At 38.3% G+C, this 26,718-nt stretch overlaps 1 protein-coding gene across 1 annotated transcript in view; it reads left to right on the forward strand.

Annotated features, from left to right (window-relative positions):
- Nucleotides 1-26,718, forward strand: part of FREM2 (FRAS1 related extracellular matrix 2) — a 159,337-nt gene that overhangs the window by 68,643 nt on the left and 63,976 nt on the right. Inside the window, exons 3-6 of the mRNA XM_030882453.2 lie at nt 1,850-1,996; nt 8,691-8,921; nt 18,884-19,009; nt 20,088-20,339. Of these exons, the coding sequence (XP_030738313.2) occupies nt 1,850-1,996; nt 8,691-8,921; nt 18,884-19,009; nt 20,088-20,339 (756 nt within the window). The remainder of the gene's footprint in view (nt 1-1,849; nt 1,997-8,690; nt 8,922-18,883; nt 19,010-20,087; nt 20,340-26,718) is intronic.

Genomic DNA, 26,718 nt, shown 5'->3' on the forward strand with positions numbered 1-26,718 from the left:
TACTGCACTGTACTGCATGGGTATATGGGTTATCTCACTTGATCCTCACAGCAGACACAGGCATTAATTAATATGACCCTCATTTGATTCTCCAGATGAGGAAACAGAGGTCTAGGGAAGAAACTTGCTCAAAGTCAGACAGCAGATAAGAATGAAGTGGGCTATGAACTCCAGTTCTGGGTAGCCCCCAGCCCGTGGCCCCTCCTCTCCAGAACAGTACCCGGTGTCTAAGACATGGCAGGCATAGTAAGTTCTTAAGGACAAAATGTGGAATGAATTTCCTGTTCTCCAATCTATTTATATCTTAGATTTTTAAAATGAACAAAAATGACAGGTCCGTAATCCCATCAGTTTAAAACACCAAACAGCTCCATATTTGAAATGTTTCCTGTTACTACGTCACTGCATGCACAGTATCAATACCATTCGTTTCTATATTTTGTGTTTTAAGTATTTCAACAAAAAATTCTTTTTTTTTTTTGTTTAATGACTGAATCGCATTTCATTGATTTGATGGACCATAAACAGTAAACTCTGAGATTTTTGGTTTGAGGGCTATTATAGAAAATATTGCAATGAATAGTCCCTTACAAATAGATTTTTGCTTCTCGCACAGAAGGACTTACAAGATCAAATGGTATGAACGTCTTTTTGTCTCTTGCACACATTGCCATGTAGCTGTCTCAATGGCTCGGTGCTAATTTACAATTTAAACAGCAATAAATAAGAAAACCAATTTCCCTAAATAATCTCGGCTGTGCTGGGTGTTCATTTTAATCTTTAGTACGTGTCAATTCATAACTCAAAAGACGCTGCAATTTTTTTTTAAATTTCTAGCAGAGATGAACATTTTTTTCATGTGTTTGTTAATTATGTTTTCTTTCCCACGTGTGGATTTTTTTGCTCTCAGTCTGTTAAAGCCTTGATGTTTTCCTGTCTCATTTCTTTTTCTCTAGTGTAGCCCTGTGTGAACTCAGAAGAGAAGAAACTGGAGTTAAAATTGTGTCTTTAGCTGTGTTTATTATTTGGGCTTTTTTCTCCCTTTTACAGAAAGACTTAAAGGAAATTATTGATGCCTTTGTGTATAAACCTCACCTTACTCTGAAATAATTGGTGTAGATCAAAGGAAGTAGAGGGATACATGCATAGTGATCAGCTGATAACCATTTCTCTTTTCTTTCACCTAGCAGAGCAGCTTTCACATTAGAGAGATCACACACATTTTCTCCTGATAGACCGCCAGCTCCATTTTGGTGGGAAGGTGGGAGGAGAAAGCCTTATCTTCAGAGTAGAATGGAATCAATGAAAAGACCTGTCTGTTTGCTTTAAGGAATGGAGTGGAATCTAGTGGGGAAGGGAGGTGGAGAAGGGATATTTGTTTTTCCTTAAGTGGTTATAATTAAAGCCTTCCACCCAATTGCTCAGTGAACCAGAAAAAGGTATTAGTGAAGTTGTGTGTGTGTGTTTAACATCACAAAAGAGCCCTGCAGCTTTCTTTATAGAAAAACTTGCTCTCCAGCGGCACCTTGTGGGAAATGAGTCATCCTGCAACTTGGATACTTGACTTGATGATTTAACAAAATTGCTTTTGGTAGTTCTGTGTTCCTTCCCTCTGACCCACTTCCCCTGCTAAAGATCAAGGGATTTTGCAAAGAATTATGTCAGTTGTATTTCTGCATAACAGTCAGTGAACAGTAAGATGTATCTTCATGTATGTATCCTAGATTGTGAATCAAACCAAGTAGCTAGAGTGATTCGTCATGTTGCATCATTAAAGTCGTCTTTGGAATGTCTAAGGTTATTCATTCAAGAAACCACTAATTCGAGGCTTTAAATTTTTGTTTTCCAGGTGGAAACAAGTTAATCAAGCAGCACTTTAGTCTGAATTGGGCATGGATCTCCTTTGAAAAGGAATATTACATGATCAATGAGGACTCCAAATTTCTAGATGTCGTGCTTAAACGTAGAGGTTATTTGGGAGAGACTTCCTTTATAAGTAAGTTTAATTTGCACTTCTGTCTCAAAATCCCATTTTTCTAGCAAAAGTTCATAATTTTACTATGATTAAAAATGTTGGGCTTCCCTGGTGGCGCAGTGGTTGAGAGTCCGCCTGCTGATGCAGGGGACACGGGTTCGTGCCCCGGTCCGGGAAGATCCCACGTGCCGCGGAGCGGCTGGGCCCGTGAGCCATGGCCGCTGAGCCTGCGCGCCCGGAGCCTGTGCTCCGCAACGGGAGAGGCCACAGCAGTGAGAGGCCCGCGTACCGCAAAAAAAAAAAAAAAAAAATTTAGTTTTCTGCTCTAGTTTTAAAGCTTAGGGAGATACTGACAATTAAAGGTTCTTTACTAAAGAAACATGCCAAAAGTTTTGTGCTGAGGCTAAATCAAAGAGACAAAGGCTGAAAAAATAGGAAGTATGTAATCAAGATATATACCTCTCAGATCTTCTACCTACATATGATATTTCTCTGATCTAAAATAACTTTACAAAATGACAGTAATAGCTCATAAATTAAAATAACTTAAGTGTCACTAGATCTTAGAATAGTCTTAGGCAAATCTGTAATTTATAAGATAAAATCCTGCTGAAATATAAATTTATGAAGGCTACTTTAATACTAAGTAAACAAAAAACTGTTCAGTGATCTATTAGACATTGAAGTGTAATTGACTATCTGTTTGTTGCATTTGAATGCTCTGGTAGGTCACTAAAAGTTTCAAAAACCCTAACACTACATAAGAGCGCTACGTAAAAGATAAATGTTGTAACTTTTCTTCCCAACAGTAAGGTGTTAAATACTAATCCTTTTCTGCTGCCTTACCCTTTTAAATAAAATCAACAAGGACCTACTGAATAGCATAGGGAACTCTATATGGGAAAAGAATCTGAAAAAGTTTGGATATATGTATATGTATAACTGAATCACTTTGCTGTACACCTGAAACTAACACAACATTATAAATCAACCATACTCCAATATAAAATAAAATTTTTTTTTAAAAGAGTCAAAAGCAAATGAGTAAACCTTTTTTCATCTCCAAGCTCACATTCAATTTCATGTAAACATAAAATAGAGAAAAGTAGGTATATTAGTCATTTTAAACAGTAATATAATCAGCACAAAATATTTGGCATGGTGATGAAAAATAATAGCACCCCAGGTGATTATATTATTTTTGGTACCATGTGTTATGTAGACATCTAGGCTGATAGAATTTTCATGCAGTGAAAGAGATTTCATTGTGAGTATCAACTAAGGTAAGAATCTAGGAAAATGTTGGCAAAATAAAAAGCTGATAACCCTGTGTTTGTTTCCAAAATGATTATTTGAAATTTTACTGGTCCATGAAATTCAAAAGCCTTAAACAGTAGATCCCTATCAACACACACACACACACACACACACACACACACACACACACACACACACACACGCATATTCTACACACCATACTTTTGCCATGAACTCTATTCCCACCCACCTGCCATGATTTCCACTGATGCTGGGATGCTGGATATTAATTATCCCTTATTTCCAAAATGGTTTTTTGTTTTTTAACTTTAGATGAGGGGTTTTCACATTTTGCTTTACTGACCCCTCAAGGCTCCTCTGGCTTCAGGGGTGCGGGTCCACCTGCACACCCATCTGGCAGCTCTGCTTTTATCATCTTTATTTGCCTGTGCATCTTTGTAGGCGGTCATTTACAATCTGTGTTTAACCTTCTAAAGCACAGTGAATGCTCTTATTGCCCTCAAAGAGGCGTGTTCTTTCTGCGCACACACGTGTGCCCTTCAGATCAGGAATTTGATTCTGCCTTACGTATTGTCAGTCAGAGATGCACCTTAACTGTGCTTTGTGCTTGAAAATGTAGCAGATAATTCACAGGGAAAATAATGACTAAAAGACAGAGCACCTTAGCAATTCTTAAGGATGTTTTCATCTATTTGCGTTTTACCTAAATTCCCACTCCTAGTGAGTATATTTAGTTATTCACTCACATACGGCCCCTTGATAGCAATGGGAAAGTTAATGGTTGAAAAATATTTTTAAAACTATCTTTTCAGATTTTTCTCTCTGTTGCCATTTTTTAAGCTGAATGCTAAAATATTGAACGAGCTGTTTTTTTTCTCCCTAAGTTATTTTTTCAATGAACTATTATTTCCTTCAGGCGTGGAGATCATTCATAATTCTAAAAAGGCTCTATAGTGCTACTTGGTTACCCTCACAAGGTTACTTAGTAACCCAGGGTGATAGAAAGTTGGAAAGACTTCTGTGTGTGGCCCATATGCATCAATCATTGAAGATGGTAGTAGAATTCATGCTAGGACTGGGAATGGAAAAGTCAGCTTAAAGCAAAGGGTAGCCCTGTAGAAGTTCTGCAAGGGCTGTGTTTCGTATTACTGTTCCCCTACAACCTCCAATTTCATGTATGGAGGTTTAAAATTAGATAGTTCGTATTATAGCTAAAGACAATATCATTTACCTTCAGGCACACAGTTAATAAATCATGTATTTTGTATATGTATTTTCTCAGAGATAATTGTTGATTTTATAACCATTTTAACCCATTAATAAATTAAATATGTATTTGCATCTCGCAAAAAAATTTCAATTTCAAAGATCTTATTGCTCCCAGTTACTGAACACGCATTAAACGCAAGATATTCCACTAAGCACATTAAGTACTTTACCCATCTCTTTTACTCTTTACAATCTTTTTTATTTTTTTTTAATTTTTAAAATAAATTTATTTATTTATTTTTGGCTGAGTTGGATCTTTTTTGCTGCACACGGGCTTTCTCTAGTTGCGGCGAGCAGGGGCTACTCTTCATTGCGGTGCGCAGGTTTCTCATTGCGGTGGCTTCTCTTGTTGCGGAGCACAGGCTCTAGGCGTGCGGGTTTCAGTAGTTGTGGCTCGCGGGCTCAGTAGTTGTGGCTCACGGGCTCTAGAGCACAGGCTCAGTAGTTGTGGTGCACGGGCTTAGTTGCTCCGCGGCATGTGAGATCTTCCTGGACCAGGGCTCGAACCTGTGTCCCCTGCACTGTCAGGTGGATTCTTAACCACTGCACCAACAGGGAAGCCCTTTTTACAATCTTTTATTCACTAACTCAACTAGTATTTTCTTGAGTGCTTGTTACGTGCCAGACACTGTGTTAGGTAATGGACTGTGAGATGATAATAATGATAGCTAATTTATTGAGTTATTATTACAGGCCAGCCCTGGTTCTCAACACCTTACATAGTCAACCCCAAGAAAAGTGGGTCATTATATCCCCCGTTATACAGGTAAGGAAACAGAAAGGTTGTCATATCCCCAAAGTTACATAGCTACTAAGGCCAGAAGTGAGATTTGGCTCCAGGGCAGATTCTCTTAACTACCACCCCGCAGCACTTCTTAAATCCTCTGCAACTGAGGAAGTTAACTTGCCTATGATTTCATAGCCGCTGTGTGGCAGAGGTAGGACTGAAGTCTAACCTCTCATTCCAAAGTACCTTGCTTAACCCCCATACCATTCTTCCATGCCACAGGAAGAGATGCAATTGTAGTTTCATTTAGTAAATCAAAGTAATATGTTTTGTTTAATAATTATCTTTGAAAAAAGAAGCATAAATTTAAGCCCAGTTTATAAGCCTTTTAATTTCCAGAATTCTTTTTCCCCAATATAATAATATTTTTGTAATATGTATGGTTTACTAGCTGAATATTTGTATCTCCAAGAAGAGCAAAATTTTCGAACATTGAGTGTGTGACTGTCTTGTCTACCAAGTAGACAAGTATGAACTAATCTGTCTCCTTCACAATCTATACACCATTTCTTCATCCTTTATTAAAATTGGGCACCTATGTAAGAGTGCCTTGTGGAGGTATGATGTATTTAGTATGTATCTGCCCACCCTCAGATCTTAATGCACATAAGACTTACATGGGGATCTTGCTAAAATGTTGGTTCTGATTGAATAGGTCTGGGATAGGGTTTGAAATTCTGCATTTCTAACAAGCGTCCAGATCTGGTCCATGCTGCTGGCCCATGGACCACACTTTCAGTAACAAGGTAGACTAGCCCTGCACTTAGAGTAGGTACTATGTGTTAATTATGAAAAGGGAATCTTTATTTTTGACCCCAAGTAAATTTAATATTCCATCATGGTCTTATTGTACCTTTTAAAAAAGATGACATGCCCTTCATTGTTCTCTCATGTTTGAGAAACATACCAAACAGTTTAAGACAATCTTTTTCATAAAATAGAACTGCATTTCTCTTCACCTGACGAATCAATGATATTGTCTATTTATACTTCACATCCAGTTGGGAATCTCTTTCAAAATCCACCCCAAATTTCAGAAACAACTGAGATTTGGCTTTGCAACTTATTTTTTATTTAGGTTGGATGATTTGATTATCAGTTAGAAGTATGACTAGTTGGAACTAGTGGACACTCCTTGTATCATATGGAGTCCTTTTGGTTTTTCACTGCCTTTTGAATCTCCAGGAAAATAATGCATTGTTGATGAAACAAAACAAATCGGAAAAGTGGGCAGTAGCTATCAGAGTGCAAATAATAGATTCTTTTGCTGGTCGTACCACTGGGGATAAATGGGTCAATGAGCTGCGTGTGTGCTGGAACCTCAGAGAGAATGATTCCTTTCATCATCACCTTGGCAGTGAATTGTGGTGCATCCAAGAGGTGTTGACAGCCACTCTGTGAGCATTAGGAACCAGAGAGCTACCAGGAAGTCTGCAATGCTCAACAAGATACGTAGTGCTGAAATTCCTGGTTCTGTGCCCTTTTTTCTCTTGCCATTCAGTAAATTATGCTTCACCACCTATTGAAAAAAAGGAATATTTCTGAGATCTATAAGACAGAAATAGTTTAGTGAAATATTTATCTTCATCTTCATTTTAAGATGAAATAGTCAGTGATATATTCAGATGAAGAAATAAATATTCAAATTAATCTTGCAGGGTGGGGTGAATTGGGAGATTGGGATTGACATATATACACTGTTGATTCTAGGTATAAAATAGATAACTAATGAGAACCTGAAAAAAACCCCAAATAAATCTTACATAAGCACCACAGGACAGAGGTTTTATCTGTTCTGTCTGGCTCATAGTAGGCACCCAATGAACATTTGTGATTGAATGGATCTTACTTGGTCCAGTTTCATTTCTAGTTTGAAGAACAAAAGGGCATTTTCTGAAAATAAGATAATTTTTTTCAGTTAAGCGAGAAATGGTACAAAGAATTTATTTTCAGACTTTTTAATTCTAATAGGCACAGGGTTTTATTTTTCTCTTTTAAAATCTTTCTACCAAATTCTTTGAAAATGCCAATATTTTTGTTTTTTGTTTTTTTACATCTTTATTGGAGTATAATTGCTTTACAATGGTGTGTTCGTTTCTGCTTTATAACAAAGTGAATCACTTATACATATACATATGTTCCCATATCTCTTCCCTCTTGCGTCTCCCTCCCCCCCACCCTCCTATCCCACTCCTCTAGGTGGTCACAAAGCACCGAGCTGATCTCCCTGTGCTATGCGACTGCTTCCCACTAGCTATTTATTTTACATTTGGTAGTGTATATATGTCCATGCCACTTTCTCACTTTGTCACAGCTTACCCTTCCCCCTCCCCATATCCTCAAGTCCCTTCTCTAGTAGGTCTGTGTCTTCATTCCTGTCTTACCCCTAGGTTCTTCATGACATTTTTTTTTTGAAAATGCTAATGTTTAAAGGAATATATTTGAAAATTATTCCATTACCTTATATCATTAAGAGGTTCTGATCAGTACTTGAAAATATACTAGAACAAATACTAACTGCAATTTTGTAATTTTTCTATGATGTTGAATTTGTTGACTCTTACTCATTGCTTTATAGATCATACATCTTATGATTTGAGTATGTGGCATAGTAATGGCAAATAAAGATGCTCTCGTAATGTACTTAGAGACTCAGGGATCCTTTAACCTTCCCAGCTAACTGAAATGGACCTTGAGTGAACCAACAGAGTACTGCTCATAATAACCATATATATTTAGCTCTCCAATTCTCTTCGCATGGTTTCGTGGAATTCTGGAATGCTCCACAAAGAAAAACCTGGCAATAGTCATGTTGACAAACACTGAATTAGATTTTTTAAGGGTCCTAGTTCCATTAAATGTTTAGAGAATATTATAATTTTTTATTATCATGCTTGGCCATTTACAGCTCAGATTATCAAAGAATTCTTTGACTCACAGAGTCTCTTGCTGGCTTATATTTTCTAGTTAGAGAATTTTTCTGAAGTTTTAAAAATATAACACATGCAATACAACCCATGCAAAAAAGTAAATGTGAAGAGTTTTTAGATCGTACGAATTTGTGGGTGTGAGACTATTTCAGAATGTGAGCATCGATTTCCTCGGTCCTGTTTTACAAGTGGTTCTAACACAAACTTAGCTCAAAGAATATATAGCAAAACCATAATGGGGCAAGAGCAGAACAGAATCATGGACTGCTTAACACCTACAGTAGAACGCTTTTACTGTAAGACCCATACCCAATTATCCATCTCATGGAATCAAGGCAGGATTTACTTTGCACTGCAGGATACAGTGACACACAAAAAGTTAACACCAAGGAAAGCCTTAATAACCTAGTTGCAAATGAAACAAAGGAAATGATATTGTGTTTCTGTGAAGGTATTGGCTCAAGAGATGGGACTGCAAAAAAAGACAAAGACTTCAAGGGCAAAGCACAGAAACAAGTGCAGTTCAACCCAGGCCAGACCCGGGCCACGTGGAGAGTGCAGATCCTGAGTGATGGGGAACATGAACGGGCCGAGACCTTCCAGGTGGTTCTCTCAGAGCCCGTGCTGGCTGCCCTGGAATTCCCTGCAGTGACCACAGTGGAGATCGTGGACCCAGGAGACGGTAAGAGCTACCATCAACTCAGTGGTGGTGTCACTGTTGGGTTTTTATGACAAAACACCTTATAAAGGAGGTTTTAAATTCAATGTTTGGATTTTCCATAGAGAGAACTTTCTAGATGAATGGTTCAGTATTCTCAGATATGCTGATGGGAGAGAGAACCCAAAAATTAATGAAAGGAAGGGATATTTTTTCAAGTCAATGAACTACAAATACACCTAGGATTATCAATATGTTCTTTCTCTTATTATAATTTTATCCTTCAGAACCGACGTCACTCATCTCAGTTTTCTAGAATTATTTCATGACTTTTTAAAGTCTTTTAAATGTGTTTTAAAATGTCCTTTAAACAAATGCTTTAAGAATTAGACCATTTGGGGATTAATTTGTTCTCCATATAACACTTTATTCAAATTTCTTCATATATTCACCAGCCAAAACTTTTCATTCTGCCATATGTTTCCACATTTGTTACATAATACCCACCAACCCACCCCCTCTCCTTGGTGAAAAATACCTTGCATCATTGCTCTTAATTTCTATTAGATCATGTTTTCTTGTCAATGCACACCCTTAGCTGTTGTTGGTTAAAGTGAACCTCACTGATTTGAGTGTAAATTGACCTTTCCCTCCCCTGCCACACTCCTCCAGTCCTGACTTGTCTCGGTGCAGCCAGGAAAAAAAAAAGGTTGAATTGGCCTTTTGAGGGCTGGCATTTATACAAAGCTTGGTGAGCCTCTCTAAAGCTGAAATCCTGTCAGAAGACAGACGTGACTTTCTTTTAAACCGCCAGCCTATTTATTTCGTTAGTCAGAAAACTCTTAAATGTTCTGTGAAGATACAATCTACCGAGTACGTGAAACGGAGACATATGTGGAAATCTCTGGGTTTAACAACTGAGCATAATTAAGGAGAGAGGATAAGAGAACCGGAGCTCCGGCTCTGTTTGTTTAACTAACATCTCTGCCTTTAGTTGCCTATGAACTTCAGTTATGTTTATCATTTCCGTTAAAGAACAGGACAGAAATGTTAATTAGCATTTAATTACATTTAATTTTATCTGCATTATCTAGGAATAAACAATTAAATTTTCTTCTAGTCCTGAGTTTGGGGTAAGTGCTAGCATGATAAAGCTTTTCTCTCTTTTGAACAAGCCCATGACAGCTTTAATACATATAAACTGGCCCATTAGTTACAGTTTGTTTGAAGCCATTTCTTGATGTTTTATTTGCCCATTGGTATAATTGCCATACCTGACCTCAGGAATAGGACACTTAAACTCATTTGTGCGTTCCTATTTATAAGCCCAGAGTGACACACAATACTCCCTACCCATAATAAGTCTGAGAAGTGGGATTTTAAAAACAATTACACACAATATACATACACACACACACACACACACACACACACACACACTCCATATATAATCTATACTCTTGAAGGCTACCTAATTAAAATTTGCCACAATTTTATTTTATGTAATGGTCACCTGAGTTGTCTTGGCATTTTCTAGATGAAGTTCAGCCCTATTCATCCCAGGCCATGATCACCCCTATGATGGCTGACAAGTGTGCTGGTACAGCAGATGCCTAATATAGTCCATGTCTTGTTGAACATCAGCGGTCTTGAAATGACAAGACATGGGTTTGTTTCACAGCTCTGCAATGTATAGTTGTATGAGATCTAACATCGAATCAAATGGCTTTTATGAAGATTTAGTTTCCTAATGCACACAACAAGGAAAATTAATTATTCTCATGTTGCAGCATTCTTAGGAAAGAGTTCCATACAACATAAAGCAAAATACAAATTTTGTTGTTATTTCTAATAGCATAAATACAATGTTAGATTTTTTGTTGTTGTTTATTTTTTGCCATTTATATATATTGTCTATTATTTTCAATGTTAGATTTCATATTAAGAGATTAAATAACCTTTTTTCTTTCCACAAAGGATCACTTTCCCAACCATTTCAAAATTTTGATTATTTCTTTCTACACTTGCTTGTAACTCTTCACGTGTGAATTCACTAGCTCTAGGAACCATTGTGCCTGTAAGCTCTCCCTCTGCTGCATATTAACTCTAGGACATGTTATGAGATTTTTTTTTTGCATGTATTAAAAATGTATCCAGCTCACACTTCTGCTGGGGACAGCACTGTGTATTGGGGATGCAAAGATAATAGGATACAGTCCCTTCTATCAAAGAGCATATGGTCTAACAGGAAACAGAGCCCTGTAGATAAGTTATGGCGGCAGAATGTGATGTAGTATCAACACAACAGAGAATGAACAGAGTGTTACGGGAACAAGAGGGGGAATAATCAACTCTGCTTTATCTTAGGCTGGGAACTGCTTTTACTTATTAGCCAGTTTATATAAACACATGCAAGTACACACTTGTGCCAGTACTTACCAGTAACTGGTACTGATAAGGATAATAACTGAAATTCATCGAGCACCTGCCGTGTGCCAGACAGTGTACTTAACACATTATATACATTCTTTCATTCACTCCTTTACCTCACTGCCTTTCAGTCATACGTACCGTTTAACTTGATGTTTATAGGATGCTCTCAATTTCACATGAGACAAATTTTAGAACATTTGTTCCCAAATTTTATGACAAAAAAACTTACGAACATAAGCTTTCTCCACACACACACACACACACATATACATACATATATCCATCATGGATCCTCACATGTTCATAATTATACTCTTATAATACTCTCCCTCGATTTATGTTTTTAAATTACACAGTCATGGCTCAGGTAAAGCTTTTTAATGACTATGACTTTATTCAATAAATGAGTATCTACGTCTACCGCAAAAATAACAAACACCCTTAGGTGCTTATTTACTTAACTCGACTCAACACTCAGTGCCCATATGGGTGCTCTGTAATGCTTCTCCTGCCTCCAGATGTCTGTGACTCTCTGATTGGGCACCATGGCTCTGTCTATAATCGATAAAGTTGACTCCTCTCTAAAGATTGGTGCAGTCGTTGTGTTTTCCTGCATCATCTGTGCAAGAGTGCAGCCTGACTCGAGGAGCAGACACCAGTGAGAGCCTGGTGCAAGTGCACCCCATCCCCCTCCCTCACAGCCCTGGACTGGCCATGGGTAGAATGGAACCAAAGCTCCCAAATGGCCACACACAGATCTCACAGCTATGCTGGGACCTGCCCCTGCCCATCCAGGAGGGGCCACCCGAGCGCAGTTCAGCTATCAGATGGGGCTTCGGAAGCCCACATTTTTGTCCAGAACAGACTTATTTTGTTGCATAAAAGTGGAGACTGAAAAGGAGCTTTTGGTACTATTCAACAGAATGCTGTTGGAGCACAGAGAGGGAATACAGCGTTCTGCCACGATTATGGAAATCAGTAACTTCCTAGGCAGATGGGTTTAGTCATTGATTAAGTAAATCAGTAAATTCAATTTCCTCATCAATTGAAGCCTGGGGTACAAAGAGAAAAACTAAAATAAGCAGAGAACAGACTGCGGAGCAGAGAGGTAAGCCTCTCTGTGTCGCACCCCCTACGCCTCCAGGTGTTTCTGCAGCCTCAGGGTGCACACCCGTGGAAAATCTGCTACTGTTATGAGTTTTACCTCTCTCCCTCATCTTCCTCTGTCACTTTGCTGTCCTCCTCGTTTCACTTTGATTCCACAATCTCCATCTTTTGCATATGCCCATAGAAAGTTCCAGCTGGGAGGGGTTTTTAAGTGCATGAAATGTTTAACTCCTTTTCTGGATGAGGAACCCAAGAAATTGGGCCACCTTTTAGCCTCTGCCTAAGTCAACCACTTGAAAGCTGTTTTATTTGGTTTTCTTTTAGAATCGGCAGAGATGGGTGACATTACATTTCATTTCAGGGGATGGGCACTCCTCTGCGAAATTCCATTGAATGGTTAACAGTTGTCTTCTGTTAAAAGATCCGCTGCCGCTAGGCTGGATTGTGATCAAAAGCAGACAGCAGATTTCCATAAGACAAGAAGGGCTTTGAGGAAATTTCAGATCACTGTTATTCCTCCTGCCCTGTTTTCTAACCCAACTCAGAGAAGTTCGACAGGATTATTCCTTAGGCAAAGGCTTTCATAATAATCATCATACCAATCTCTACCACACTGGAGTGCCCACTGTGAGCCAGACACTGCATTAGGACCTTTACAACCTTATCTCATTCCAACCTTATGTTTACAACTCTGCAGTTTATATATCAATTTACAAATGAAATCTCTGAGGCTCAAAGAATTTATTTTCCTAAAGTCCCCCAGCTAGTAAGTGCCAGAGCCAGTGTTTGAACAGACAAATACACACACATATATGTATATATACACACATATATGTATATATACACACGCATATATACACACATGTATGTACACATATGTACATACACACGCGCACACATGCACGCACGTGTGTGTATATACGCGCTTTTGCATATATGCGCACATATATGTATACACACATGCGTGTATATGCACACATACATGTGCATGCACGTATATGTGTATATGCGCGCACATATGTATATATGCGCGTGTGCATATACATGCACACATATGCGAGCGTATACACGCACGTATATGCATATGTACACATGTATGCATATATACACACATGTATATAGATACACACATATATGTTTATATATATACACACACACATTTCCTCCAAAGCTCTTCTCTTTCCTGAATTATACGGTTGCCTGTCATTTCACATGAAGAAATAATGAAATCACATCAAAAATCATAATTAAACAGTATATTTTGCCATAACAGCATTGTTTCACCTATTCTTCTATATAAAAAAGTAACTCCTTTTATTCTTATTCTATTATCTTTTGTCTTTATACATCAAGCCTCAAATATATGAGTATAGGTGAATAAAAGCAAGTGTTCTAGGAAAATAATCAAGACCACTTTAGCCCTTGCATGATGTATCTGTGTGTTCAACAAATGTTTATTGAGCATCTGCTATATGCCAGGAATTCTGCTAAGAGCTAGGGATATATGCCCGAGTGAAGAATGCACACTGACCCTGAAGCATCATATCACTCAGTGATTACATTCCACTAAATAGTTACATTTAACAATACAGATGCTATGTGTTATGATAAGGGGAGCAATCACGGTGTCCACAGAAGTATCTAACCTGGGATGAAGATTCTTGACTTTCTTTATACTAGGTTCCCTAACCGTGAGAAATTACACCATCTTTCCTCACTCTTAGAAGCATATAGGTATTAATTAATATAAAACACTTTAATTTCTGGGAAGAGGAAAATATGAAGAACTAAAACTTTTGATTTCATATAAAGATCCCTTTCCTTTTTTACTGTGTGTCATTTCTAACCAGTAAAATGACTTTTATGTACTTTATTAGGAGAACACAACCTTAAATATAGGTATTTGAGTACAGATACCTAACATAGATATCTGAAGCCTATAAGTATTTTATGCAATTGTTTAGTTTGTACACTTGAAGTATCTGCAAACTTCTGATTGAAGTGGGCTCATTCTGATATTTTAATGATGTCAAAACATAGCCACGAACTAGTGGATTAAAATATATGATCTCTAATCGTTTTTGGCGGGACCAGTTTAGGTTAATACTATATAATGTATAGTAGAGAATAAACATACTATTCTAGAGGAAAATAGAGCTTATATCTCAAGAACCCTAATCTTATCGGAGACAAAGAAAAGGCAAACTTTCGTGTGCTGAGTGAACCAAACCCATTTCATGAGGTAGAATTCAGATGACATAGGCTGACTAATATATGAAATTCAAATATTATTACTTTTAAAATTTTGTACCATCGGAAATGTTGACATAAAGAGATCACTGGCTAGGTGATATTTTGACATGAGTGTGCTAAAACAGAAGGTCCAGAATTAATGAAATGATAGTCAGTTGCAGCTGATGACACCAAAATGATAAAGCACGCAAGAGCTTCAACTTCAGTCAGTGTCAAAGCTTTCTTCTTTTTGAACTCTATTGCTGTGCAGCATGGGTCATTGTCTTAAGAGAAAGAAAAAGATATTAAACACTTGTTCAAAGGACAAGCACACATTTGTACATTTTTGGCCCCAAAAAAGGTAGATAAGGAAAAAGGTGGTGCAAAGTAAAACTATTTCAGTGATGGAAAACTTTCCAAAATTTTCTACATTCACAAAATAAAAACATTCAATGATATGAACAAAGATTACTCAGAGTTTCACTCTAACCAAAGCATTAGCATAGTGCTTCAGAATAATTTTTGGACCTCATGGTATCCTGATGTGAACTTGTAACACTTATTGTCATTGTGACTTAGATATGTTTTCATTATTCTGTTCTTTTAAGTCCCTGTTAAATTAGCCTATATTACCATATCCGTTTCAGAGTTAAAACAAAACAAAACAAAACAAACGATTGAAATGTTAGAAAGCTTCCCACTGATGTTCAAACATCAGTGGCAGACTCCACACTAAGTACCATTTGTTGGCTAGTCTGAGGGCACTGGAGCAGCCTGAAGATGTACCAGAATATCTTCTGAGTTGTTTTTGAATGTGCCAAACTGTTTAAAGATGATGAACACTCAGTGCCTTCATCTAGGCCCTGCATTTTCTTTCCCTTCTTTGTTCTATTATAGGAAAGATTTTTAGGAGATATTTTTCTCTCATGTTTTTAGCAGAGGCTGGTGTTTTTGTAATCCACTCAGTATAATTGAGAAAAGGACATCTTTCAAATGTAGCTACAACTATTTTATTTCTGAGAACAGAAGTCATTTTTTTGCCTAAGTTACAGCACAGTCAAAACCTAAAAATAAAAATTGCCATTAGATAAATCAAAGTACTCCTTTCAGTACAGTCACATTGACTAATAAAGCACGCGTTCACTTTATTCCGCTTTATCTTTCAAAACAAAGAATAATGAAACCAATCTGAAAATATAAAAGTAACACATGTTCATTGTCAAAAATGGACAGATTTAAAGAAATAAAAGTCACTTGCCCTGCCACGTGAAGATAACCACTGTTTACACCGAGAGGATGTCCCTGCAGTCATTTTTTTCTGTGTCTCTATTGACTTATTAGAGAGTTTACTATTTCCGTAATATCACCCTTGTTTTGTCTCTCGGTGTATATAGGAGCGTGTATCTGTTAATCCCAAACTCCAAATTCCCCACCTTTCCTCTTTGGTAACCATAAGTTTTATTCCACTGTAAAACTTTCCCACTTCTCTGCCTGCCTTTGGGTCTCAGCCAAATACAAGTGATGGTGGCTGGATAAATAGCCTTTGCTTGTTTCATCCCACTGCGTGGTCCTTGTATATTTCCACAGGATCCTGCCCTGAGTAAAAACCAAAGTCCTGCCAGTGGTCCTGAAAGCTCCGTGCGATCCACTCACCCCCACTCATCATCACTTCACCGGCCCATGTTCTGTCCTCTCCTCCTTGCCCAGTTTACTCAGACCATCAAACCACACTGGTGTCCTGGCCATTCCTTGCATATACCTGGCCTGAACACTTGTTCATTCCCTTTGCCAGGAATTCTCTTCCCTAAATTACGCACATAGGATATCTCATTACCACCTTGCCATCTCAGCTCAAATGTAACTCTATCACAGACACTTTCCTGTATAATACAGACCTGCCGTGGCGCATACCATGCCCCAGCCCTCCCTCCACCCTCCACCCCCCGCGCCCCCCTGCATCCCCACCGGCACACTCCATCTTCTTCATATCATTTGTCACCTCCTGGCATACTATATATTTTCTTGAATATGTGTTTATTTTCTTCCTCCTCTCCACCCCCAACTAGAAAGAAAACTCCATAAGACCAGGGATTTTGCTTACCTCCATGGCTCCTGTGCCTGGTTCAGTGTCTGGCAAGAAGGAGTCAACCAATCCATGTTTGATAAATGAATAATTAGTTATTAAATCTTACATCCACAGATTTTTTTTAATGATGCCATTTTTTCAATTGCTGTATCAGTCAGAGTCCCAGGAGAAAAGAAATGGCACATTCAAAATTAGCAAATTTAAAATAATTTAATAACATGACTTTTGCAAAGATGAGACCGAGAATTGGGAAACCACCAGGTTTAGTTAAGTGCCCCAAGGCTGGTAAGAGCGGATACCATCACCACCTCTAGGCCTCGGGGGAAAGGGAAGGAGAAGTTAGCTGGACCAGTGAGCGAGCTAGGGCGGCCAGTGGGCACGATGACCGTTACTTGGTGGGGTACAGCCAGCTCTGGAACCTTGAGGGGAGCCAGGGGGACGAATGCTGACCCCACGTTGCTCTCACCCTCCAAGTCCTGCCTGTGCTGTCAGCCAGAGACAGAGCACAAGGGAAACCTTTGATGTGGTTCTCATTAGTCAGCCCCTGGAGCACAAGGCAGGGTGGAGAGGGGTGGAACGTGGACCTTGACGGCCAGCGTCCACTATTCCAGCGTCTTTTATAATCATCCAAAGCAGTGTGGCTTACTGTTTTAAAAATAATCATGAAGCATTTTCCGTGTGTGTGTGGGACTTTCAGTGAAACAGACTCCCAGGCAACTTCCAAAGTATCTATTTGAGGGTTACCATGTCAAACTGTTGAACTAAACGTTCTATTGAACTAAATGTAGTTTTACATTGAACCACGATTTCCAACAATTTAATTATGCCATTTTTATTATTTAGTGTACCTTTGCGCTACCTTAAAAATGAATCCGTGAGACTCATAGTATTATATAAGTATAATGTATACTCTGTGCTATTGTTATACCTGTAGAGGAGGAGGGAAACCACAGATGTGTCCCTTACAGTGATGCATAGATTTCTAAATTCTAAAGGGACTGCTGTTTAAACACAATAAACAAACAAAAACACCAAGTGTCAAACAATGCATTATTATACTTTTATTTTTTTTTAATTTATTTTTTAACATCTTTATTGGAGTATAATTGCTTTACAAAGGTGTGGTAGTTCCTGCTGTATAACAAAGTGAATCAGTTATACTTATGTTCCCATATCTCCTCCCTCTTGCATCTCCCTCCCTCCCACCCTCCCTATCCCACCCCTCTAGGTGGTCACAAAGCACCGAGCTGATCTCCCTGTGCTATGCGGCTGCTTCCCACTAGCTATCTACCTTACATTTGGTGGTGTATGTATGTCCATGCCACTCTCTCACTTTGTCCCAGCTTACCCTTCCCCTTCCCTGTGTCCTCAAGTCCATTCTCTACGTCTGTGTCTTTATTCCTGTCCTGCCCTTAGGTTCATCAGAACCATTTTTTTTTTTAGATTCCATATGTATGCGTTAGCATACAGTATTTGTTTTTCTCTTTCTGACTTACTTCACTCTGTATGACAGTCTCTAGGTCCATCCACCTCACTACAAATAACTCAATTTCGTTTCTTTTTATGGCTGAGTAATAATCCATTGTATGTACTTTTAATCATTAATCATTCAAAAGGAACACGTTTGGGGTAAGAAAAAATAATAATAGAGTGGACATTACAAGATCTGAGTTGTAATCTTGACTCGACCAGTAAGAGTCCTTGACAAATAATTTCAACTCTGTGGGTCCATGTTTCCTCATCAAAGTAAGAGGTGAGACAGGATGACTTCTGAGGCCTCTTCTAAGTCTAAAAGTCAACTACTCCAACAGAAGGTGGAGATCTTTCCCGAGAGAACAAAGTTGGACTTAAAGGAAGTGTGTCAGCAGCACTTATTAATTGAGAAAAAAAAAGCAATTACTGGAGATAAAAGCAATGTTGGGTCTTATTTCTAGGTTAAGAATTCACTAGCCCAGAGCCTACACACTCTATACCTGCTTCTTCTCCCCTGTCTTCCCTCCTTCCCCTCACGCTGCGCTATTCTAAAAGAATATGCCGGGGAAATGATCAATCATGAGAGCAATTAATTTGCACAGGATTATGTCATATGTAAGACGCTCAGACAAAAACAATTGTGTTTTCTCCTTAGAATCAACTGTATTCATCCCCCAGTCTGAATACTCCATCGAGGAGGACATTGGTGAACTTCTCATTCCCATCAGGAGAAGTGGAGATGTGAGCCGGGAGTTGATGGTGATCTGTTATACGCAGCAAGGTAGCTCGATTTGCGAGTGAACTAAAATGTCCCCGTGAAGATATAAATAAGCCTCTTTAACATGTTGGAGGCATAACATTATGCCACGAAGGTTATACTTTACTAGTCCAGTTTTCAAATAGGAAAAAAGCATGCAGGCGGATGTCTTCCTTCACTGTGGCACCTTTGAGGATCTGGAAGGACTCTGCTGCTTATTGGAAACATTTCTGATTCATTTGGTTACTTTAATACTCAAGGCCTTTGGGGTTGTAAGAAGTTGAAGCTCCCCTCTCCCGCTCAAGCCTGCTCAAGTAGAAGGGGGTTATTGTTAAAAACAACAACAAAAAAAGAGGCAAAGAAATGCATACCCAAGGAAAATAAACTAATTTCAAACTGGTCTGAAACTCGTAGCAACCAAATTTCAAAACATTTGTTTTGCTCATTGAGTAAGCTCCCTCCAAAAGGTGATTTTATGCAATACAAAATTAAAATTAATACATAATACTCATTAATATACTAAATACCTTTCTAGGAAACAGGTAGACTTTTCTAAGAGTGTAAAAGAAAAGGTCATAAATGCAGTTGACACTGCAGACTTTCATTAAAATTTTCATTAACATATGTGAGTTGAAAGGCAGTAAAGAATCGTGGTCAAAATGCAAATTTTAGGATCAGCCTTGAGCTCTGGGTCCCAGAACAAGTGGTTGGACTTCTGTAAATCTCAGTTACCAAACGTGTAAAGCCCAGTAGGGTGGTTAAGAGGATTACGGAAGCGATGCATGTAGAGCGCTTGGCACTTTGCCTGCACACAGTAAGCATTTGAATACTAAGCTATTATTCTGTATTATTGTGTTGTTTTAAAAGACCACTGGCAGGAAGCAGAGGAGAAAACCCTTGAAATGTACTATTTGTCAGATGTTGGAGACCATTATAAAGGTGACTTATGATGCTAGCACAGTATGGAGGAGTTATTGCAGTTTCCAGGGGTGTTCATAGATACGATGGGCCATGAAAATGCTGCATATGAAAATAATCGTTTCTGGAGGTACCCTTGTAGTATGTTCTACATAAACCCCTTTTGGATTCTCTCTGTTTCCAGGAACGGCACGAGGAACTGTGCCAACATCAGTGCTGTCCTATTCTGATTACATATCCCGGCCCGAGGACCACACCAGTGTTATCCGCTTTGACAAAGACGAGCGGGAAAAAATGTGCCGGGTCGTTATAATTGACGACTCCTTGTATGAGGAGAAGGAAACATTCCACGTTCTCCTGAGCATGCCGATGGGTGGGAGAATTGGATCAGAGTTCCCAGGGGCTCAGGTTACGATCATCCCTGACAAAGACGATGGTAAGTACTAATTTACCCGAAAATTATTCCTCCTACCAGGCGCACCAACGTCAGGCACAACCTTCTAAACAGAAGGATGAGAGTGCAAAAGAATTTTCACATGCACGTTTATCTTATGCTTGATTTTATAGTGCGATTAAGATTCTAAGTTGGCTGCATCTATCAATTTGTCTTTCATGATTTAGTGTTTTCAAAGAGCAAAGTCACACCTATGTGTTTTCACCTGTGTACAGTTTCTTTTACAACACCATTTATCATTAGGTGATTGAACTTTAAAAATTTCCTGGTGAAGAATTGAAGCAATTTTAATAGACAATTTATCTTTTTGTTTGTTTGTTTTGCTTTGATTGCAAAAGCTTCTATTTTGTAACTTTAATCTCCATGTTTGAACTCGTTTAACAAAGAAACCCATCAGACGAGGCTATTAAACAAACGAGGAAGGTAATACATGGAAAATTGAGTCTAACAGGCTTCCCCAAAGGGGGAGGGTTTATCCTAGACTACTCTTCCTGAGGGAAACCTAATTCCCATAAAAGAATCCCTCTTTCTGAGCAGAAAAAGGAGCAAAAGGGTCTTCATCATCACAGCTCAAAAAAACAGTTTGTGCTTTCTTGTGAGAAAAGAGAACAAGAGGAAAGACCGTGAGTCATGTTGTCATGAAAGTGAGAGCGGTAAACTGAGAGATAGGACCCCAGGACTTGAATATTTTTCTGTCCGTCTTGAATTTTCCTCATGGTAGATAAAAAGAGGAACAAACTCGGTGGATGAATCTTTTGGTTCCCAAACTGGAGGAGAGTCAGAAGACTGTCATTCGAAAGAATCTGAAAACTCAGGAAGTTAAAAATTACCTACCCGGGAAGTGCTTTGATGATTGTGATAGTTCAGTTAAAAAGGCTTTAACGTGTCTTGTGAGCTTATACTCTGTTCCAAGCCCAGCGCTGGGTCCTTTGTACATTATGCTCCGAACAATCCTGTGAAATATATAATAACGTCTGTTTTTTACTGAGAAGTAATGAGAATTAGAAATGATTTTATCAAGAAGGATTTGAAGAAAGTCTTACTTCTACCTTAAACTTAGATAATGTCCGGTAGCTTTAGTTGACTAGTTTAATAGGAAATTCTATTTTGTGTTTAAATATACAGAAATTTTATTTTAAATTCAGTTGATCTCAGAGAAGAAGCCAGTATTTTGAATGTCAGCCAGAACATAATTAATAGCCCACCCTAAACACCTATCTGCTATCTAGATAGCTCTGTTTTTATTAATATAGATAGAAAGATATAGAGCTTTAATTTTAAAATAGAAAATACATTTAGTGATTACTTTGGTTCAGTTTGCTTTGTTGGCAAAAAATTGTTTCCATATGGATTGTTACAAGATGCACATGGGAAAAAAATAAATGTTCAGAAAGAAACTATTATTTATTAAGCGCGAGGCATTTTCACTTGTACATTGCTAGATCTTTTCAAGAGTAAAGGGTGATGTCAATTTTTTACATATGACAAGGCTGAGAGAGGCCAAGTGATCGACTTGAATTTACAAAGCCAGTATGTGGCAAAGTTAGTATTATCGGAGCCCCATATATGACCTTTCCATACTGCCACTCTGCCTCTAGAACAAGTGCCTAGTGGTGACAAGTTTGTGGAACCATAGGTACAGTATCTACTACGACATAATATTTGTTAAACGCTTTATTAGCATCAGTGTTTCACTTGAGCATTACAGTTCCCTGGTGTAGACAGCTAAAGGGGTATTAGGAGTGGGGTAGCCAAAGCCCTCAGAAGCTTTTCACCCCAGAAGAGGACTGGGGAATTTGGATGCCACAGGCTTTGATTTTAAGGCATTAGAGTACCATGCAAACACTGGATCAGGAGTTTGTCAGGAATGTTACCAGCAATCACCCAGCCCCCGTTTAATAGAGCAGAAGTCCTGTGTCTACCTCTCTGTTTTCTCCCATTTGTCCTTTCCCTTCCACTTCTAACTTTTTATTTTATTTTTTAATCACTCAGGTCTCACTAACGTCTTACCTTGTGGGAAGCACCACAAGTTTTCTAAGGATAAAATAAAACAAAGCAAATAAATAATCCCTACCCTCAGAGAGCTTTCACTGTAATGAAGGGAACAAGGCAAAGGTACACTGAACAGACTCACAAACATAAAACCTCACCAGAAAGTACACGATTAACTATAAGCACATACAGTGCTTTAAATAAATTCACAACGTAAAATTTTAACTTAATAAAGTACAGCACAAATTTAGCGTTGGAAGAAGGAACTTGCCACTTTAAAGATCCCCTCGTGGAGTAAATCAAGAGATGGAATCTCTGGATAGTGTCGTCACGTTGCAGTTTAGTAAATATTTGTTCCTTTCTTCAGCACATAGGTTTTAAGAATCAAAAATTCACTCATTCATACATCTATTCATTAAAGATATGAGTTAAGCACCTCTGTACTCACATATTTCTCAGTGCAATAGCAACAAGGGGACACGAGCTCTGAACTCATGGACTTTTCAGACTCTGGGGGGTACACAGATAAGTGAACAGGCAAGCATAAAATAAATGTAATAAGTGCTCTGCTGAGGAAGGAACATCTTTCTCTTTCAGGAAGAGCTTCTTTGAAAACATGATTTCTTAGCTGAAATTTGAGGACAATATCAGAGTAACCCGGCAGAGAGAGAAGGGAAGTGTGTTCACAAGTGCAAAGGCTGAACGCATGTGATGCTTTCAGGGAACTGAAAGCTCGGATATAGCACAAATCTACAGCTCAAAGGAGTGAATAACAAAGAAGAATTTGGCTGGGCAGGGAGTTAATCTGGTAGGATTGGGTAGCCATGTAAAGAAGTTGTGTTTTATTATTGAAATAGAAATCAGAAACTCTGACAGGTTATAAGGAGAGTGACAAAATCAGATTTGCATTTTTGAGATATTACTCTGCCGTGGCTAAAATGCAGAGACTAGATTGAACTGCTCTGAAGGCTGTTGGAGAAATATGGGTGCTAGGTGATGGCGGCTTGAACAGGGTGGTTGTATGAGGATGAAGAGACCAGGGAGCATGGACATGACATGGGAATTGATTGGACGTGAAAGGCTGGAGGACAGGAAAGTCCAAAGAATGATATCTTCGTTTCCAACAGGGCAGTTGGGTTAAGCGTGGTGCAGTTCACTGAGACAGACAAAACAGGAGTAGAACTGGTGTAGGGACAAAACAATGAGTTCATTTAGGACGTGTTAGTTTGAAAAGGCTGCATGACTTCAAGGTGCTGGATATGGAGTAGGCAAATGGAGATATAGGTCTGGAGATTAGGACAGAGTTATGCACTAGGACATTAAATTACATGTTATCGCTATTGATAATAATAAAAGTCATACAAGATGGCTTATACAAGAGGATAAGATGGCTTCAGAGGACATGCAAAAATGGCCCTCATATGACTTATGATGTGGACAGATTTTACTTGATTTTCATATTTTTTTAAAAGGAGCACATTTCACGAATGTTAAGCAGAGATGGGAAAGAGTGAAGAGGAAGGTAGTTAATGTAAGGGTATGACAATCCAGCAAAGAAAGTGCTAAAAAGAATCTAAGGATCAGACATGTTTCAGTGTCTAAGTGCTGTCAAACATTTTTAATCTGTAATGTCTAACATGCAGCAAGCTAGGACATTATCTTAATTCCTCTTGCTAGTCCAAGCTTTGGGGGATTTTTTTCCAACATGCAACTATTTCACTTGTTTTTTAAATAATAGGAAAGATAAACCTAAAACTTATTTTAGAGAAATTTGCTTTGTGATCATCTTTGTTGGAATACTTCATATCTTATGAGCTTTGGGGTCAACTTTTATTAATGTCTCTGAACCTCATTTTCCAGGAGTAAAATGAAGAGTTTACCTGTATTTCCTATATTTTACTAATTTTTCCTATATTTTTTCATTTTAGAAGTTGAAATCTTACGATGTACATAGTTTATAAGCGAAAACAATACTGCTACACATAAAGTACTGTCTGTGCAGACTTTCACCAGTTCATCATGGAAAGAAAGAATGCCCAGGTTAATGGGGAGAAAGTCAAATTTCACTCAGGTGCAATAATACAGTTACTAACAGTTGTCACATTCGAACACTTACTACGTACAAAGGACTTTACGTGAATTATCCAGTTAAATCTCAAAATAAGGTATCTTCTCCGTTTGATTGATGGAAAAATTAGACTTACAGAGGCTAAGAAAATTGCTTGATGTCACACAGATGCAAAGTGTTGGATATATGTCCTAAATTTAGGTCTATTTAAGATTTGATTTGCTTCTCCACTAGGCTATAATGAATCCTGAAATTCATCAAAGGGATTAAAATACGTCATACCTAATGACATAACTGAAGGGATACGATTATCATAGAATCTAGAAAAGGATAATCCAAATATAGGTCAACATTGGTCAAGGGAGGGGTGTTGTTTCTGAAGGTGGCCAATTGCTCAAACACTAAAATTTTATGTAATTGGAGTAGGGAAAATATTTAAGCCTGCTACACAATCTGAGTGAAATATCCTGCATGACTTTCCAACACTTTTTGCTCTGATTGCTGTCTCCGTTTCTGTGGTAATGGGCATACCAGATGACGAGTCCACCGACCAAATGTTCCCGGACTAAAAAGAAACACATCCTTTATAACTTTGTAACTCAAAGCAATCTGAATTTTTAAAAAAGGAATCGATTCTCCAAAGCTAGATTATTCCTCAGTGAAATTATAGGATACCATTTCTGTGGCTGCCGAGTGAAGGACCAACACCTGGATGGAAAGTCACTTTTCTTAGGCGCAAATGTTTGAAAATCTCAGCTGGGACCAAAGGTTTTCTCTGTACTCTTAATTATATGAGAGTAGAGCAGGGGCTCAAAGGACAGAAATATGTCCTGATTAAATCTGTATTACATCTTTAAGAAACCGCTAAACTCTTCACTGTGTTTGGAAGAGACTTACACGTGAACAACGTGCTGACACAAGAACAGTGCTCTCATTTTGTGCAGATATCCTGAACATCAATGCCTTCAGTCCTCAGTACTTCAGTAAAGGTTACAGTTTAGTACTACAGCATTTGTTCCTTAGGAAGAGTATCAAGTCAGTGCTAACAGTATTTCACTAATCTTTGCTGTCGGTCTTTGGTAGTTAATTAAGGAACACTTAAGCTGAACCCATTTTCAGCTTTTGTGTGCCCACCTGCAGGGGTTTTCACTAAAGTGGCTGCCTTCCTCGACCCCCCTAGAAAAATTACCATGCTAGTAGGTATAAACCAGAGACACGTAAAAGGCAGCACAGCGTGGTGAGCCCTGTAGTAGATGTAACTCAATTCAGTGCCATTCAAAAGCTTCCAGACATCAGAATAGCTTTCTCAACAGCAGGAGTACCATAGAGAAGAAAGCATTTCTAGTGCTAGAAAAATACATCATGGTATGGTGTGTGGGTGAAATAGGTTTCATGCATTTGTACTGAGCTGAAAGGCTTGGTCACCGTCTTGGTGACCAAGAAGAATAGTATTCTTCTTGAATACTATTATTTGCATTTGTGTAAACTCCAATTAAATAACGCCAGGCCCGTCTTTGTAAGGAATGGCCAAACTCAGTTAAACTAACAACTTGACAAAACAAAGTTACATTCTGCATTTGGTATGCTTGGGTTAGAAAAATATTAAAAAATCAAGACATGGAAAAATGAGTTTCTGACTGCTCAGAATATGAATGCATTGAAGCCCTTAACAGACTATTTAATGTAGTTGATAATGCTAAGGATTCAGGGAGAGCTAATGGATGTTTAATGAGTGTCTGGTCTGTGGGGAGGCGTTGCAAGAGTTCGCTGAATAATAAAGATTATATTTTTCCACATTGGAAGAATACTAGTTGAATGATGTAGATATTACACCGTTTGAAAACGAACATAAGATAAAGGAAAACATATGAAATGTCTTGCATTTAAAAAAATATTTAATCTCACATACCACACACAGAGCAAATATTTATTGTGCACTTACTAAGTGTAACAGGTGGGGATTATAAAGACACTTAAGACATAGGCCGGGATCTCAGAGAGCTTAAAATCTATTTGGGAAAAAAAACACCTAAGTACGTTAAAGGTTAAAGGAGAATAATTTAGTTCGGTAATAATTTGAAACACCACAAAGCAGACAGAAGAAGGCAGTGTGATTAAAAGCAATGTTATGATCACTCTGTGAGTCAAGAGGAGGAACAGATAAAGGCTTTATCAGATGGAAAGGATTCAGGTGAATGGAGAATAAGGCAAAGTATTCCAAGATAGCATGCGTGAAAGCAGGAGGGAGAGAAAGACGTGGGAGCAGAGGGCAATCCAACTTGGCCACATTGCCTTTTCTGA

This window comes from Globicephala melas, chromosome 18 (genome assembly GCF_963455315.2).
Source record: "Globicephala melas chromosome 18, mGloMel1.2, whole genome shotgun sequence".
In the NCBI taxonomy this organism is placed as follows: Eukaryota; Metazoa; Chordata; class Mammalia; order Artiodactyla; family Delphinidae; genus Globicephala; species Globicephala melas.